At 43.7% G+C, this 19257-nt stretch overlaps 2 protein-coding genes across 2 annotated transcripts; one reads left to right on the top strand and one right to left on the bottom strand.

Moving 5' to 3' along the window:
- Nucleotides 1-2701: 2701 nt before the first annotated feature.
- LOC128307025 (BTB/POZ domain-containing protein 17) lies at nt 2702-7401 on the bottom strand. The gene is made up of 4 exons (XM_053044734.1): nt 7283-7401; nt 5085-6087; nt 4827-5002; nt 2702-4738 (listed from the first exon to the last, which is right to left on the bottom strand). Exons 1-4 carry the CDS (start codon nt 7367-7369, stop codon nt 4487-4489), a joined length of 1518 nt encoding a protein of 505 aa, XP_052900694.1. The 5' UTR covers nt 7370-7401; the 3' UTR covers nt 2702-4486.
- A 1161-nt stretch (nt 7402-8562) lies between these two features.
- On the top strand, nt 8563-18435 carry LOC128307357 (adenosylhomocysteinase-like 1). The gene is made up of 6 exons (XM_053045149.1): nt 8563-8886; nt 13402-14360; nt 14503-14822; nt 16378-16727; nt 16809-17380; nt 17473-18435. Exons 2-6 carry the CDS (start codon nt 14351-14353, stop codon nt 17598-17600), a joined length of 1380 nt encoding a protein of 459 aa, XP_052901109.1. The 5' UTR covers nt 8563-8886; nt 13402-14350; the 3' UTR covers nt 17601-18435.
- The last annotated feature ends 822 nt before the right edge of the window (nt 18436-19257 follow it).

Below are 19257 nucleotides of genomic sequence, written 5' to 3' on the forward strand. Positions count from 1 at the left end.
CAAAATCCGCCACGAGCTAACCTGAAACTTCCCAGGAATCCGAATGCCCGTTGACAAACAGCAAGGACACGGATGGGGTTAAAGCATTCCCTGCTTTGCAGGAACGTAGTAGCAAAACAACATTCCTTCCGAGTGGAAAACCATCAACATTCCTTTCGCCTGCGCTACGGAGTGGGTGGTTGTGGCCACCCACCAGCTCTCTTCGCTCGTAATCTGCCCACAAGACCGTTTTTTTTTTGTACAGTTTTTTTTTGGCCGAAGCGACCACGCCGGTTCGATTTTGGATCTTCCCGTTGCCACGATGCCACCGGTGCCACCGATCAATCAAAACTAAACCCCACCCCGCCCATTCTGCGGGCTCCTACATCTCACGAACGCGCGTGTGTGTTTGTGTGCGCGAGCGAGCGCGCGCGCGCGCCCTCGAGCCTCGGGCTACTTTCGCTTCGCGGTGTGCCAGCGTGAAACATTCACTGGATTAATGGATTAATTAGCGGAATCGGCATCCCGAAACAGGGTCAAACACGCACTCACACACAGAGATACATTCCACACTGAAGCTGGTGGGCCCCGCGGGCGATTCCGGGAACAACCTTCTACCTTCCCAAAAACGAAGTACGGAAAAAACAGGAAAATAAAAAGACGCGCACCCTTTACCGGCCACTGCTTCAGAACGATACCCTTATGGCGTCACAAATGCACCGAAGCTGACAGCCTGTCAAAGCGTTCGATAGATCCAGCCAGAGTTGCAGCTAGGTTCCGATGCCGCAAATTCCTTACCACCGAGTTCCCTATTTTCAATCTGATCTGATTTTTAAAAAAACACACATAGTCTTTAGTATAAAACTTCGGCACAAAAAGGTCAAAAAGTTCGTCTAATGGTTGCATCAAATCGGCATTAGCAAATGTGTCGGTATCGTCGCGCATTACGATACGAGCTCGGTGTCAAAAAGGCATCATTACCACGATGCGATGCGCTATCCGTCATTTTACCGCCGCACCCGCGTCCATCCCGCGCTTCCCGTACATTTTTCTCACTTTCACACGCTTACAGCACACACGCCGCAGCGCACCAGCCTATCGCATTGGCTAATAGTTCCACCGGTTAAAAGAAATGGCAGCGTTTCCGTACCACCTAATGGTGCACCACTGCTTGCCAGCATCCCCCCTTTTGCCCGGGTGGCTTCGCTACAATCACACCAGCCCAAGTAACCTGAGCAGCAATTGATGCCACAATTATGCCCGTCGCGCCAACGGTGCGCGGCAGACGGCAACCCGGGCGGGTGAAGTTTATCGAAAGTGAAAATCATACCCCATCGCACCGAGCGAACGTTTTCCCTTTTTAAATCCCAAACGCGTCGAAACCGTCATGTCGGGCAATACCCCCCCCCCCTCGTGTGAGAACGATCCGTGCGAAGAAAGACGTCTGCAATGCGTTGATCATCAGATGACCGCATACAGCAGACGTTTGCGATCGCCGTCGTACGTTCCGATATCGTGGGATATTGCCTTTTTTTGTTGTTGTTATGATTTGTTTACAGAACTAACAAGATCACTCTCTTCATACTGGGCTGTTTTATTGGAGATGGTTGGAATTTAAAAGATTATGCAACAGAACATTTTTGCCTTCCAGCCGAATATTATTAGTTATACAAGGTGGTCTAATATTCACAGCATCGCTTCACATATCCTATAAGCCCTGAGTTTAACTTAAATACGTTATTAATAACGTAAGGGTTGCGAATAAACTATCGTTGCTCTTTAAGAGAATTTCAATGTGGCACTTGCTTCAGGGTGGTACAGAGGTCGAACACACCCCTCTCCTCGCGTACTATAACTTACGATCTAATACATCAAATTATAAATTATCTTTAAATTAAATAATTTTGTGCGAAACAAAGAATGGTTTAGTGATGTTGTTTTTTTTTTTTGGGAGATCTTTGCCACCTAGTGGGAAAAAAATATACAACTATCTATCGTCTACTGTAGTGATCCTATTTTGCACTCATAACGGTTGATAACGTTTACCAACTAATTTGTAATTCTAATTGCACAAACAGTTAGGCAACTGCATTAGAAAATTTCTGGAGCGAAATTATCCTTTTTTCATTTTTTAAAACACGTACTGCGTATCTTTTGGAGACAGCTAATCTGGCATTTAGAGTATCTTTTTCCCTCAGGGGAAAAGTATTGCATCTGATCGGTGATTGGTGCCTTGAAGTTACGATTGAAGAAATTCGTTTCGGCGAAGCGCGAGATCACTGCCTAAATGTTAGACGATGAGCGAAAAGGAAATATCCGTTTTTTTTTCGACTAACGAGTCCTTATGTTCCGAAAATTGTCACCTACATGAAGAATTGCCCATACGAAGATGCATGGGTTGTTTTGATCTGGTCTGGACCTATCAGGAGATAGTTGATGCAGTTAATAACCATCTCACCCTCAAATTGAACTTTGGTTGAAGTTTTTCTTGTGAGCAACACAATGGTTCTCGTCAATTGCCATGGCGATATAAACGCCGAACCAAATGAAATCGGTTGCGTTTCTTCATCGGTTTTTGCAAATGTTGCGGTCTCGTACTTTTTTAAAAAAGGCTTGATAAACGTAGCAATCAAGGGTTCGCTTATTGTTTCTTGTTCTTTTTTTAACCCGCTTCAAAATAAGCCCATTGGTTTTGAATACCAAAAATAATTTCCTGGCACTGTATTGTACCCTAATACACAACTGTTACGTAAACTGAACCTAGCAGGATGTAGTGAACATGAAGTGAGTAACGGTCGGTAATGGATAGGCACGAAGGAAGTGCAAGCGCATAATTACGTTACGAAAAAACTGATCAAATTCACAAATTTTATTTTTAAGTAATGGTTACCGCTGTTAAATCCATAACATTTAATATTGAGTTTTAACACAAAACGAAAACAACGAAAACACACATAAGTGTCGGTACATTATTATGAATAAGAAGAAACGGAATCAAAATCAAAGATTTTTAATATACATTCTCCCTATTCTGTTATCTGTTTCAGCTAATAAACTTATTTTAATACGCAACCGGATAGTCTTTGCTACGGTCCGGATTCTGTTATCTATATTAGTCAAATGTAAATAAAGAAAACTACTCCTGTTTCCAACGGACTGATCTAGCGAGAAAATTAAAGGCAATCCACAACATACAGTTTGTCCCCGAGATACGCGGTTTCAAAATTTGAACAACTGAGTTAGTTTATAGCTTACTTACTGCTCAGACGTTAAAAGCCACGGCAGGAGTCTTTTTAAGTCAATGATTTGGGACATAAACAAACTCAGAAGTGAAATTTCGCAAACCGCGATATCTCCGAATGCGCAGAGATCTCCGAATAAAATAGAGAGATGTACTAACAGGTGGGCTGATAATTGTTTGGCCTATGACAGTAAAACACTTATTTTTGGCCAAATTATTTTTTTGTATTCAACATACGTCCCTTTAAGGGCGATACACCGATTTTGGCGGTCTTTAAAATTTTCGATACCCTTTTTGTAGTAGTATTTGTCCTTTGCGTCAAAAAAGGCCTCAGTTTCGGCGAACACCTCTTTATCCGACGAAAATTTCTTCTCAGAGAACATCCTTTTGGGATCTGAGAAATGGGGTTAGTCACTGGGAGCCAGATCTACGAAATACGGTGGGTGGTGGAGTATTTCGTGGCCTAATTCATGAATTTTTGCCATTGTTTTCACTGGTTTGTGGCACGGTGCGTTTTCTTGACGAAACAAAACTTTTTTTTCTTCCAATGTGGCCGTTTTTTGGCGATTTCGTCCTTCAAACGCTCCAATAACTTGATATAGTAGTCGCAATTAATGGTCTTTCGTTTCTCAAGATAATCGATGAAGATTATTCCTTGCGAATCGCAAAAAAACTGACGCCATAACCATGCCAGCTGATTGTTGCGTTTTCCCCCGCTTTGGAACAGGTTCATCGCGTCCAGTCCACTCGGATGACTGTCTGTTGGACTTTGCAGTGAAGTGGAGAAGCCAAGACTCATCCATGGTAACATACTGACGCAAAAACTCGGATTTATTTCGCTCAAACAGCTCCAAACTCTGCTCCGAATCATCAATTCTTTGTTGTTTTTGGTCAAATGTAAGCTTGCGCGGCAGCCATTTTGCACAGAGCTATCTCATATCCAAATACTCGTGAACGATATGTCCAACACGTTCCTTAGACATCTTTAGGGTGTCAACTATCTCGATCAACTTCACATTATGGTTGCTTTTAATAATTTTGTGGATTATTTTTAATGTTTTTTGAAAATACGGCACAGCCGTCATAATATATATTAAATAAAATTTTTAATGTTTTCCTCAGTAACCACCTCTTTTGGGCGTCCACTGTGTTCACCATCTTCAGTGCTCATTTCAGTGCTTCAGCTGAACCTTGCCAATTATCAGCCCACATGTTAAAAGAATAGTATAAACTTACTCTCGGAGCTTCGTTAAGGGGTTCTAGCTACTATTCCAACTTTGGAGCAAATACGTTGGAGAACCGATTTAACGGTACGATAACAACCTTAATCTTGATCGTATTTTGCTCCAATCCGACCATATATTGACTAAACTTCCTCGCGCCCAGCTGCAGTTCTTCGAACGGTATTAAATTATCGATATTCAGCACCCGTTGATCGTTGGAGAAATATGCCATCCGCACGTGACAGTTGCGGACATACTCTTCGTCATTCATCATACCACATATCAGAACGCCAATCTGGGGAAACAGAAGATTTTTCGTGTTAGCATTAGATAACATACGAACATACGATTCGAAATAAACGGTTAATGTTACTGATACGTACCATGTATCGTCGTTCGGTTCGCATTGCCGTCTGGCTGGTAATTCTCAAGCGTACAGTGCGAATGATGCTTTCGGGTATTTCCCGATTGGTGGCCGCACTGTAAATACCAATCAATTGTGCTGGTTTGTATCGTACGCCTAGCGGGAAAAACTCGACATCCCAGCCATTACTTTCCTCTGTGACGAATGAAACAGAAAAAAAACAACACAGCAATTAGAACAAGCCGTGTAGACATAACAGGATATTGCCCATACTTACCGTCAACATCACTAAAGTTGGTTGGCGAAAAAAACACCGACGCAACACTCGAATACTTTTCCACCTTGTGGAAGTAGTTGACGGCAATCTCAAGGCTCCACAGGTCGCTCGCGTAGAGCCGGGGGGTAAAAAACAGTTTGCCCGTTTCGCTCTGCCGTATGGCACTCACTATCTCTAGATGGCGCGAATGAAAGTTCATACCGTCGGCAACCCGTGCCACGTAAAACTCTTTCAACATCCGTACCGATGCACCGCTCATCAGCACGTTCGCCAGCTGCGGTAGGCTCATCATCGCGAATCGTATGTGTACCAGTACACCGTTGATTAGCTTATTGATAGCACTCTCTCGGTCCTGCTCTCGCATATCGATCCGTTCCTCGATCTGCATTTTTTGGTAACGAAACCAGCATTCGACTAGCTCGTAAAGCCGAAACTCGCTGCGCACGACCAGATCGTTCTGTTGCAGCAAAAAGTTCATCAGGCCGGGGCTTAGCTGCTCCCAGCCCGGGTACAACACTATCCGCTCTAAGTTCCACTTCAGGTAGTTCTCCAGCAGCGTGATCAAATCCTTACAGCCCGGACAGATTAGCAACGCATTGTGCAGCCACTCGACGAAGTGACCCTTTTCGGTTGCCTTGTTTATGTGCCGTTTCATGTAGTCAATGCATATTTGCACCAAATCGTGGATGTTGTACTTGTCGGCAAGCTTCAATATGTACACTGCCGTATCGACCGAGATCGTCATCTTGCCAACGTACATGTAGCGCAGAAACTGTGGGAACACGTCTTGGCATTTTTCCTCCTCCTGCAGCGTGATGACCGCGTCGCCAAACTCGCGCCAAGTTGCATTCATCAACATCACCTGAAAGACGTCGCTGCTGGCGCAGAGAATGATGCGATGAGCCGGATAACGATTCTCACCCACCACAAGCGTCACATCTGACATCAAACGTTCGGCGTACAGGTTGGCAATCTTTTGCAACACACTGTTTGTATTGTACATCTGAAAAAAAATATTCCGAAACATATTTTGTGTTTCTATTTAGTACGTGTGTTTTTTATTTGGTTTGTTACTACCCACCTGGCAAAATCCCACCCATACATATACAAAACTTTCTCAATAATTTCTCAATACCTTCGCAGAAGGCGTCGTTATTGAGAAGGTTTTGAACATGTGTGCGTGTTCGTGTCCTCTTCGGGTGTCGAGACATTTCTTTCCATGAGTTAGTGTTATTTTTCCCTTCCATTTCTTTCTTTCTTTCGGCGACAAAGGAAACACAGTACGATGCACTTGCTATACGAAATGCTTTACTTTATTTTTAATATAAAAATAATTATAAGGTCACTTGCACACTACTTTCACTGCACTTTGAAACAATAGAAAAAAAAATCACTTTTATGGCCGAACGAATGCAGCCTTCCCTCGCTGTGCACATGACTGTGCGGATGACGCTTCTAATGCCACCGTCGATCGCTCCTGGAATCGTCGTCTGAAACACAAGGAACCAGAAAAAATTGAGATTAGAAGAGATCCCAAACTTTATATTACCTTATGCAACATGATACACTAATATTTCACTGCTCCACGGCCGACTTACAAGCGTCCATCTTGTGAAGCAGCTTGCAAGATGGATGCTTGTAAGTCGGCCGAGGAGCAGTGAAATATTAGTGCATCATGTTACATAAGGTAAGATAATGTTTGGGACCTTTTCTAATATCATTTTTTTCTGGTTCCTTTTGTTTCAGACGACGATTCCAGGAGCGACCGACGGTGGCATTAGAAGCGTCATCCGCACAGTCATGTGCACAGCCAGGGAAGGCTGCATTCGTCCAGCCATAAAAGTGATTTTTTTTTCTATTGTTTCAAAGTGCAGTGAAAGTAGTGTGCAAGTGACCTTATAATTATTTTTATATTAAAAATAAAGTAAAGTATTTCGTATAGCAAGTGCATCGTACTGTGTTTCCTTTGTCGCCGAAAGAACGAAAGAAATGGAAGGGAAAACTAACACTAACACATGGAAAGAAATGTCTCGATACCCGAAGAGGACACGAACGCCGGAGGGACACGAACACGCACACATGTTCAAAATCTTCTCAATAACGACGCCTTCTGCGAGGGTATTGAGAAATTATTGAGAAAGTTTTGTATATGTATGGGTGGGATTTTGCCAGGTGGGTCGTTACTAAGCTCTATTTACCATTTTTAGTCCCATATCTCCTAAGTCCTGGACGTCCACCATCGAGCAGTCTTGCGGGAATTCACAGCAGTCCGAGTCCAACTCCATGTTCGGATTCTTTTCCTGCACTTGTCTCTCTGTCTTCTACACAGCCTTCTCTTCTGTTACGGTATTTGGGATTACACCATCCCTGTCTTATGTTGACATTGCAGGTTTATATTCGTCAACTGGTAACAAATTCTGTTCTTGCTAAAGAGGATCAACCTTCCTTTGCGGAATAGCGATAAGACCTCACGTTGTTTTTACTTTTTATAGTGAATTTAAGCTGGCTTACGACCTCACGACTAACGGCTTGTTATGGCCTGAAACCTTCTACGACAATGTGCGACTCCACCTCTTGTTATGTGTACAGAACAAGCAATTCAAAGCATTAACGTAATGCTTACGCTTGTCGTGTGCCAGCATTGGCAAGAGAAAATGATTTTATGAATGACGAGCGTCACAAATTGACAGCCTTCTTCGCCATTCGATCTGTTTTGTGCTACCTATAGATATATCAATAGAATCCGAGTGTCGTGCAGGTGTATAAAACTGTTTCTCCTATTCATTCGATCCGAAGTCTCCGAGTTGCTATTAAATTGGTTCGAGTTGGGCAGCTTGGATCTTCCCTTACAGACAGTATTACTAAGCAGGGCTTTCACTACGATTGGTTATAATTGTTTTACTCGCAACAATAGCACAACATACTAGAGCCTTGAATAAACGCTATCAACAATGCTACGACTGGAAGAATAGAACGCTTTTTCGATGTTTGACACTTGTGGTCCGCAAGGTGCACAGAGGCGGCGTTGTGCCTTTGTGGGCAAGGTACTTATAAAAATATTATTACATGTATACCTCACACATCAACATCACATGTACAACATAGATAAAGATAGATTTTAATCGCGAATTTTGCTGATGGTTGTTTTGTTTATTTGCGTTATATTATAATATTATTAAAAAATATACTGTAAAAGTATGTTTTACCCAGATTGCATTCAAAATGCAATGCATGCTTGTAAACATTGCAACAACGTTCAACGCAGGTTACCACCTGATGAGGCAGTTTTTATCGGCCATGTTCGGGTTCAAATATATACGTAAATTTAGGATTTTTTCACTTCACACCACATATATATAAACCTCAGCGAAACGTCCGACTGGATAGTTCGTCGTGTCGAATTATCCGGGAGTTTCTTGGAACGAGCACGGATAATCGAAACGGTAGAACACACACAACTGGAGAAATGTGAAATAGCTTCAAGCATAGACACATAAAAATAAAATTGTTAAGACCTGATGTTTCGAAAAAAGACGACTCGTAACCCTTACCCCAACGACAACGTCCAGCACGTATGCAGTTGTGCTAAGCGAGCATTATAAGATTAATTGAAAATCGGACTAAACAACGCCGGAACGTGCTATCGTCACTTGCTTCCAAGCGACGCATCATAGCAGGCTATCGCGAATCGCTGTGTTTTATTCTTTCGAATTCTGAGTGAAAGTTTGCCCAGCTGCAAAGAAGCAAAGTTTCATTTGGTTCCCAGCATCAAACCGGATGAACAGCTACCAGAAAACGACGGGTAAGTTCGATTAGTCATACAACTTCCGAATGAAATCGATCTCAATTGTTTTAGATTTGTTTAAGTCGTTAGCGGAAAATGAGATTTACGCGGCGTCCCGATCGTGGGTTAGTTTCTATTGGCTTTTCAATATCGAGGTTGGTTTTGCACGGTGTCTTTCTAAAACACATGAAATCATTCCATCATCTGTGCCGATTAGGATCTTTAGTGCATGTAAAACTCCACCTGTAAAAACAGTTCCGTTCCATCGATCCATTCATTGACAGCATATGTGCATATGTAGGATTTTTTTGTTGATGATGATGTTGTATGGCACGACCAAACGGAAAAAAAACAATGTCGGAGGTACGTGCTTAGGTGTCGGGCATAAATTACAATTTGGAAAAGTAATCCTTGTGCGACGGATTATCCACACAAACATAGCAACTCCTCGTGACTTTCAAAGAAGCCATAGAGAAGCAGCAGCATACGGTTCTTGGTGGGCTGTGTTGGAGCATTCTGATGTTGCTATTGTAAAAAAATGTGTTTGAAATGTGCATGACCAAACATAAATCACATACGAATCTTTCGCCTGTACAATTGTACAATGATGTACCTTACGAACAGCAGAAAATTATGAAACATGATGGGATCGTAAGTAAATCTTGCACTTGCACACTCCATCCTTGAATACAAGTGGCATGTTGTTTTGAAAGTGTGTAAAAGTGCATCCACTGCATCCAAATGCCGTATGTAGGTCAGGGAGAATGTGTGTGCGTAGCATGTCGCTTTTTGCAATAAAACATATCATTTGTTTCTACTTGGTTGAAGCAAATGCTTTAATTATTTTTAGTTGTTATGATATTATGCTCATTTCTAATGGAATTGCATTGCCATTGGATGTAACCATAATGCTCACTTTCTATATTTAAATTCCCTGCTGGTTGGAGTTTGCAACTGCTACGAGCTGTATCAAATTCCCGTTGTCATGATGCGGCATGGAATGGACAGTGCGTTACGAAGAGCACGGTTGCGTAACCAAACTATTACCCGGGAAGGCTGGAATGTGAGTTTTCAAACCACCCACCTTCCCAACTTAACTTTTACGATGCAATGCAGCGAGCAGCATTCGTGGAATGTGCAGATAAAATTGTGACAATCACCATTTTTCATCTACAAACATTCAATACCGCACATTCCCGAAACGTGAAGTCATGTTCGGTTTATTGCTTCTTACTCTACTTTTACAATTTGGAGAAAGGAAGGGCTAGAGTGTATTGTTTCTCCCAGAAAAGCTTTTTTTGTGGCTCAATCAATCAACCGGATTTATTCCATTACTCAACTATCAGATACAAAAAATCGTAATGCCACTTGTGGATCCAAGGTGAGAACAACAGTACAGAATAGCACGTGACGGAACGTGGTAAGTTAGCTATTACACAGCTGTTTGTGTTGTGCCTATTGTTAAGGCAGCAATAAAACGTAGCGAATACTAATGTATTTTGAAACTGTGTCTTTACTTTCAGTAGCATCGAGCTGTGCTTAACGAGCTATTGGACGATTATAATTGAGCCACTGTGCCGTTTGATACACGAACCCTGAATACTAGCTAGAACTAGAAAGTAATACTTGCATTGGGCGTACCTAACAATCTGGAGAAACACATTTACACATAAGCGATCATATGTTATTCTGCGGACAAGATGAAGGACAGATCGTTGAAGCATTAATCGAGAAAATCGGATGTTGCAATCGGGTTAGAACTGCCACGCTTAGTTAGCAGCCATCGAGCGCAACGACACATTAGCGTCACACAAGTCGATGCAACGCGCGTAAATCATTGTGATCTATCATGCGCGCCATGTACTCATCCACTTAATAGATTTGTACTCATTTCGGTATCTAACGGTTGAACGGCGAGTCATTTTCAATTACGACTAGCGCACGATTGGATTGAATTGGAACGTTTTCATAGCGTTTTGATCAAATTGCGAACGAAGGTCTGTCAAAACGGTCTAGTATGTGTGTGTGTGTGGCATGATAACTCACTGATTGTGCTGCGTGTGTTTATTGCACACTGCACGTAGAATGAATCCTTCCGTTACGATGTTTTTTTTCCTCCCCCTTTTCTTCCGGTTCTTTATTGCCGAGTATTGTTGGATAGGATCCAGACACACCTGGAGCGGGGTTTCATCAATGTAAATTATATTGCAATTAACATCTCACTTTGAAAAGCGAAACAAGTTTTCGCCCAAAAAAAAGAGCGAAAAATAACAGGAAAGCCTTCGGCAATGGTGTGAATAGACATTTGATTAGCAAATTGTTAACACCTTCGAGGGTGTGAACGAGACAAACTATTTTTATGTACGATTAAATGTTCTATGTATGCTCTGTATATAAACCTAATTTCTTTTGCACGTCTCTATTTGCTGCATACATATTTTGTATTATTTTATGATGATAAATAACAGCGTGTTTTTCGCATAACATAATCCAACCATCGTAACATCCAACTTAACCATACACACACATCTTCCGTTATTTATCGCTACATTTTGCATCTCTATGTATGGAGTGAAAAAACACTGGAAATAATTGATTTTTTTGAATAATGTTTCCCATTTTTTCATTGATTGCTAAATGACACCATTTCAACGAGGTTGATAGATTATTTTTCTTATTCTTTTTTTAAATTTGCATCATCCCCTAGTCGATGTGCTGTTGCATAAATAGCCAAATGGCAAATATCATTCCGTTTGTAACGATCTCGCACGTCGTACAATCGGTGGCTGCATCTTCACGTGGCCCTGTAAGGGGGAGACGGGTAGACAAACAGAAACAAATGCATTATGCATGATATTGGAGGAGGGCTAAATGTTGTTTCGTATGTATTTCCACTGGAATTGCATGAGAGGCGAATGCACAAAAGCCTCATAATAATAAAAAAAAAACAGCAACTGAAGTTGCATCTCATTGTCGACAGTGTCGCCGGCAGTACGTTGCCTATCGTTTGATTATCTTAACCGTATTATGACACTGTCCAGATGTTTGTCAGATCAGACGTAAAACTACAAATACTTTTTCCAAATCATTACCGTAACCCAGAACTTTCCCAGAATATCTCAGAACTCTTCTCCTAGTTCTTTGAAAAAACTAGAACATATTCGATCTTTCACCTGTTTCTTTCGATCACCGAGGGCGAATCGGTGACATGATAGAGAATGCGTCGGTCTTCACACGAACAGACCAGAACAAAATCCCAATCGGACTGCAAGAACTGACTATGTGGTAAAATAAGTCTAGTTCACCAGAAATGACAGGCATGTCCTTAGAAGGGTCGTTTCGCCGAGAAAAGAGAGAGATACTCGATCTTTAGTGTCCTCACACCTCTTTACCAATATCTTTAAACAAGCCGTAACAGATTTGTTCCTCAGTACCTCAGAACTCTTTACCTATATCTTAGAATATACCGGCATATATCCGATATTCAGTATCCCAGAACTCCTAATTCTTAGATAAACCTTAAACAAATTCGATTCCTCAGTAGCTCTGAAGTGTATTTCACTACCTTGCAGACTACTCAGAATTTCTCAGACGAAATACTTTGAAGTTGGGTTTAAAGCAGAAATCAGATAATCCAAAGGTGATTTGGATTTGTTCTAGTTCATAATGGTGAAACCCACTGGTAGAAGATGGTTTAATTAGTTTCTATTAGTGCATCATTTCATCTTCTTCCGCCGTTTCAGTTTTTCGAGTTTTGGGACGATTGCGTGTACCGTAGCCATCATTATTATGATGTTTTTATTTTTTTGTGGTTATCATTTCACAGTCATGGTGACTACTAGGGCAGAAGCAACGTTTATTATATATCCGGATCCAGTACGCTGGGGTTGTGGAATTTTCAGCCCAAGGTGGTAGTGTTTTAGAAAGCAATGGGGCGAAAAAAGGGTGAGGTCTCTTATCAGGTACGGCACCCATCGGTGGGAAATCGTAAATTTTAATTAAACACCCCAGCTATAAAACACGTCACAGCGCCCATGCGCGGGGCTTCCAAAACTGCTTAACGAAGATATACCTTGCGCGAGATGGGAAGATATTCACACGAAGGCAATTCACTTGTCATATGACTTGCTCCGGATGGAGAAAAAAAAACTCCAGTGTTCTATGGCAACAACAATGATGCCGTTAGCTCTCCGTATCATAGTGCCGGAGAGAATGAATGTAGATGCGCGCGCGCGCGCGCGTTTGTGTGCGAATAGTTGAAGTTACAAGTATGAAAACTTATAAGTAGGGCGCTATTCACTGCGCCCTTCCAAGGGTACGGGAGAGGTGCATTAGACTTGAGCCTAGTAATTGCGTTAGATAATGAGGAAAATAGGCAACGAGTGTAATTAAGCGTACTTGTCACAGCCGGGTGGGCTGGTTTCAAGTAGGTGTGATATGCTGTTTGGGTTTTTAATATGTTCTTTACCACCGAGACAGTGAGAAATCAATTGATGACACACACGTACCTTTTACTTATCTATTTCTTTGCAGATAGCTTGGGCAATTTATTGAGCGCTAACTCGGACGAAGACGAAGCCTGCTAACATTTTCGGGCACGAACCAAACCCGCGTGCGCAAGACGCGACGGCCTGACGTAGTTTGATTGAACGCTCTGTCTCGTCTCGTCTCGTTGTCGCACCTTCCTCCTCCCAACAAAAAAAAAAGAGACCTGGAGAACGGACTGGGCGGTGAGGGTGGAGGAGCGGCAATCGGAAAACGGGGACCGGACGATCGTGTGTTGAGGGCGCCAAGGGCGGGTTCGAGTGTGCTAGTTCTTACTGATCCACGACCGTAGATAGAACGTGCGAAGAGAACGACAGACGGCGAACAGAGCGTGGAGCCTAAGCGAACCTCCACCCAGAGGGACGTGTGTCGGTCGGGAAGCGGCAAACGATACATATATAAATGTATTTATGCTATCGCGATTCACAGCATTGATTAGCAGTGTCTGTTAGGAAGTCGACCAGTGCGGATCGGGGAAGCATACGTTACCGTCGTGACAACAAGCGTGCAAAACGCATTCATCGATCAACAAAATAAACGCATTGCTGCGTGTCGTGCGCCTGCAAAGCCGGGCTCAATTTCTCTCCCAGGCCGGACGAGGCGCTTGGAAACCGTGGGGCAAGTTTTTCAAAACCATCACACCTGATAGTAGTACGGTTAGTGCAGCGGCGGCCTCACTGGAGTGTGCAGTTGCTTATCGTACGTGGCGAACAACTTTGTTCCGGTGATATAAATATCAACCCGTAGGTGGTAGTGTGGCAAAACAAAACCCTCGCTGCAGGTGGAAGTGAAAACTAACTGGAGGAAGGTTCAGTTGTGCGCCCGACAGCAGTGTAGTTGCTCGCGTATTGTGCCTAGTATCGCGTACTAGCCCGTGCTTGCTGCAACAAGCTTCAGAGTTAACCGCGGATACACTAAACAGCGACACCTGTGAAGGATGAGTATGAGTAAGTGTTTCATACCGCTGTTTCAGTACTTCAATCAAACTGCAATGCACGCCAACGCGCGGTGGACGAATTGCGAATTAGCGTGACTTCTGCGGCTAATACCATCCCTGTTGTTCTCTGTCTCTTCCGCATCCACCGGCAGGTTCGTACACCGAGAGCAGCTCGGAGGAGGATGATCTGTCGCCGCGTGACAAGGTGCAGCAAAACTCCAAGGGCTATGCCGACTTCTGCGTGCGCAACATCAAGCAGCATTCGTTCGGTCGGCATGAGATCGAAATCGCCGAACAGGAGATGCCGGGCATAATGGCACTGCGCAAGCAGGCCCTCGATGACAAACCGCTCAAGGGTGCGAATATCGTTGGCTGCACGCACGTTAACGCGCAAACCGCCGTGCTGATAGAGACTCTGATCTGTCTCGGTGCGAACGTTAGATGGGCAGCGTGCAACATCTACTCAACGCAGGTGGGTACGGTTCGGTTAGGGACGCACAGGGAGAAGCGGCGTCCCATTATGATTTAAATTGAGTTCCAGCGTACAACGAGCGCGAGTTCACCGTCTTCGGAACGTCGTAGCAATTGGTTCGCATCGCTAGCCGGTTCGGTGGTTCGGTGGCGCTCTGTCGAGCGATAATTTGTCGAATTGAGGTATGGGGACCCCGCGTTCGCATATACCATTTATCATCCACGATGATGAAGCAATGAGGACAGATATATTTGATTGGTCATTTGATTCTCGGGCGCGTATGTGTCAATGCCCACAAATTGATTAATTCTGCAACAAGCGTGCGGTCCAGAATTTTGCTTCTTTTGTTTTAGAAACTTTAACGTCGAATAGTTGTAACGCGCACGGTGTGGCGTCAACTTCTGATCAAACAACTGTACCCAATCGATCATCAAACATACTACTCGAAGTATTACTAATCGGCGGCCGGAAATCACACCAGTTGTGGGGCACTGGTTGTACTGCATGTTTCCACTTAAGAAAAGGAAATGTGCGTCCATCCCTTCGCCGTCCCTCATACGGCCATGATAAGACACACACGTCAGGTTTTGGTCAGTACTCGAATATTTGTTTCCCACACACACACTCTCTCTTTCACCTCCTGCTCAAACTAATTTACGACATCGCCGCTATGATAAAGATGAGACACACAGATAGCGTGTGTACCGGGGTATGCAGGTGAACAGAACTTCTCGCAATCGCACAGGTTATAGATAATGAATATTGCCACTCCGAGGCAATCGGGTAACCACTTTGGTGGAAGAAGCATCCAAAGATAACTTTACCAGCCCCCCCCTTCCGTTTCGTGCCAGTTGTTTTATTACTCAATTGCCGGTTCCGTGCATATCGCCGCTGTGTGGTGACGTATTTCGAAGAGCTATTTCATCGTAGTACGCCTAGGTATCTAGGTTTCGACTTCACGCAAATATGATAAAATATGAACACAACTGCATTCGCTAGCCGTAGGCTAAGGGGTGGTTTTTTTTTTTAGGATGCATCACGTGTTTTTGTTACACGTAACGTCTCAACTATTCGGCACGGGCAAACATCGTCTTTAGTTTATCTGTTTATTCCACATAATATAGCTACTGGCAGGGTTGTCTGTTTGTTGATTTGAGCATCAATTGTACCGGGGTTCGTTCCACAATCTAGACAATGTAATTAGGCGTGTGTATTCCGGTACGAGCGCATCTTGAAAGCCTTCTGTTAATCGTTGTTGGAGAGATACTTTGCCTCATGTTGTCAGGATGTGAGAGATAAGGGTAAACCCTGCGATGTGAACTTAATGTTTAGGTTGTTGTTGTTGGTGGTCCTCGTGTGTTTGAAGAGTGTTCGCAACTTACACAAATAAAACACATCAAGTCATTAAATCCTTTAAGGCCGTCCACAAGCGAGGGGAAACAGTTGTGGCAGGTCTTACACCACCGAAACACAATCGCAACCTGGTTGCGATTGCATAACAAGGCCAAAACTAATGTATATCCTTTTGGAATATTTACCCCCTTTTTTGACACAGAATGAGGTCGCGGCAGCACTGGCAGAAAGTGGAGTTCCGATTTTCGCCTGGCGTGGCGAAATTGAGGAAGATTTCTGGTGGTGCATCGATAAGTGTGTACACGCCGAAAACTGGCAGCCCAACATGATACTGGACGATGGTGGGGATGCAACGCACCTGATGCTGAAGAAGTACCCGGTAATGTTCAAGATGATCAAGGGCATTGTCGACGAGAGCGTGACGGGGGTGCACCGGCTGTACCAGCTATCGAAGACAAGCAAGCTCACCGTGCCGGCGATGAACGTGAAGGATGCGATCACGAAGACCAAGTTTGACAGCCTGTACAGCTGCAAGGAATCGGTTATTGACAGGTACTTTAGTGGGACTTGGCGGGAGATAGCTTTGACGAGAGGATATTAATTATCTGCCCTTGCTGTTACATCCTCAACTAGCTTGAAGCGTGCCACGGACATTATGATTGGCGGCAAGCAGATTGTGCTGTGCGGGTACGGTGAGGTTGGCAAGGGTTGCGCCCAAGCCTTGAAGGGGCTCGGATGCATCGTGTACGTGACGGAAATCGATCCGATCTGCGCACTGCAAGCTTGCATGGACGGTTTCCGCGTGGTGAAGCTGAACGAGGTGATCCGCACGGTGGACGTGGTGATCACGTGCACCGGCAACAAGAACGTGGTGACGCGCGAACATATGGACAAAATGAAGAACGGCTGCATCGTCTGCAACATGGGCCACTCGAACACGGAAATCGACGTGAACAGCCTGCGCACGTCCGAGCTGCAGTGGGAAAAGATGCGCTCCCAGGTCGATCACATCATCTGGCCCGGTCCGGACGGCAAGCGTATCATTCTGCTCGCGGAAGGCAGGCTGGTGAATCTGTCCTGCTCGAGCATTTCGTCGTTCGTGGCCTCAATTTCGGCCACCACGCAGGCACTGGCGCTGATCGAGCTGTTCAATGCACCGCCCGGTCGCTACAAGGCGGACGTGTATTTGCTGCCGAAAAAAATGGGTAAAATGCGAATAGCAACAAAAACGTGTCTGTGCTACTATTTCATACTGAGTGATGTGATTATTTGTTTCGCCTTTCTATTTTCTGCATAGACGAATACGTCGCCAGTCTGCATCTTCAGACGCTCGATGCACATCTAACGGAATTGACCGACGAGCAGGCACGGTATATGGGCCTCAACAAAGCCGGTCCGTTCAAGCCGAACTACTACAGGTATTAGTATAGCAAGTGCGCTTCGTTCCCGGACCCGGTCGCACTGTTGCGCTGTTTCACATTAGTCGTACTTGCTAGGTCCGTTTCGAGTTAGCGTATGATTTTTTTGGTACGGCAGGAAAAATTGACGAGCATTATTTAATGGGTATGTGGCCGCAGTGCACCTTAGGCGAATTAGAGCAACCAGTGCCGTGGAAATCGAGAAGCAAATTTTTATTTTACTATTTGACACGAAACAAAGACCGGAATTTCGCAGTTAGCTGCAGAACAAACGCAATTAGAACAAAGCGAATTTATTGTAGAAGCGGGAGAAAAAAGCAACGCGATCATCACTTTAGGAACGTTTCGGCTTTTCGGGAGCCACAAAAAAATTTACTTACTGAACCCCTTCTCCAACGACCCACATTATACCGATGTAATATGATAGTAACTTAGAGCTATGCAGCGGCAACTGTACACGGCAATTGGAAGCGAAGAAATATTACACAAACACACACCTTCTAGCTTTTAGGAGATGGATTAGAATGGTAAAACAATACGAAGGAAGAGTAACAGGATAACTGCATACATGTGTGGGGTTGATGTGTTATGCTCAATGGAAATCGAAGAAGAAAAATGATTTTGTGTACGAGCAGAATTCCGTGTCGGTATTTCGAATTTTTGTATGACTTCGTGGATTTTGGACAGCCCGTGGACGCACGTGTATGCCCTGCCCTGACTCATGCAAACGAACGCATGCTGAGAGAGTAACGCAGAAATTAGGTCAAGTTCTTCCTTTGCGCTGTAGAAACAAAAAAAAAAGAATATATAAAAACGTATTTCTTCCGCCGCTTACACATACACAGATCATTAATCTAGTCTGTAACTGGAAGAAGGTAGCAAATCTTCTTCTATCTCTGCTTAGCGTGACGACCTACTGGTAGATGCCTGCCTAAGACCACCAATCTGGTGTGGTGGATAGGCCGCGATTGCTGAGCACGGCAAACAACATATTGCCAACCGACCCCAACGAGATGGTACCGTGGTTTGTTTAATATTCTTGTTATAACCGAACGGTATTTAATAGGGACGAAGATTACTTTGAAACTTCATAACCTGCACGGGGGTGAAACTCGCATTGTTGGAAAGCATTTTCAGGTTGCAAAAGCAATCGCGAGGTTTTTTTTTTCTCAACTGAAAATTAATTGTCAATTAACAAACAGATGAATGGCGCGAGGTTTGGGAACTCTTTGTGCAATAGATTCGAAATTCTAAACTGTTTCCAGATGTTGTTAGGGAATGGAATGCGTACTTTGCGGCACGATCCGTATAGTTGAGTGCGTAAAGCGCGTGCTGTCCAGGCTATGGTGACCGCATGGGTTATGGTGGATTTTTTTTTTCTGTATAGAACCTTAAGATTTGCGTCTTCATTCCTCTCTTTAGGGAGCATTTATAGCAGCAAATATTGGCTTATAAAAAAACGCAATGACGCAACGCGATGATGTGATTCAATGTGAATGTTGTTTCGCGTCTATCGAGAACATGAGTGTTTTTTTTTCAATTGTTATGTTTGTGGTGCAATAATTGGCATACAGGGCGCGGAGGTTTTTAGTTTCAATGGAACGCAAACAAAACAAAACAAAACAAAAAAAAACACATACATTTGTAAAAAAAGGAAACCGATT

This window comes from Anopheles moucheti, chromosome X, assembly GCF_943734755.1.
Source record: "Anopheles moucheti chromosome X, idAnoMoucSN_F20_07, whole genome shotgun sequence".
NCBI classification, from domain to species: domain Eukaryota; kingdom Metazoa; phylum Arthropoda; class Insecta; order Diptera; family Culicidae; genus Anopheles; species Anopheles moucheti.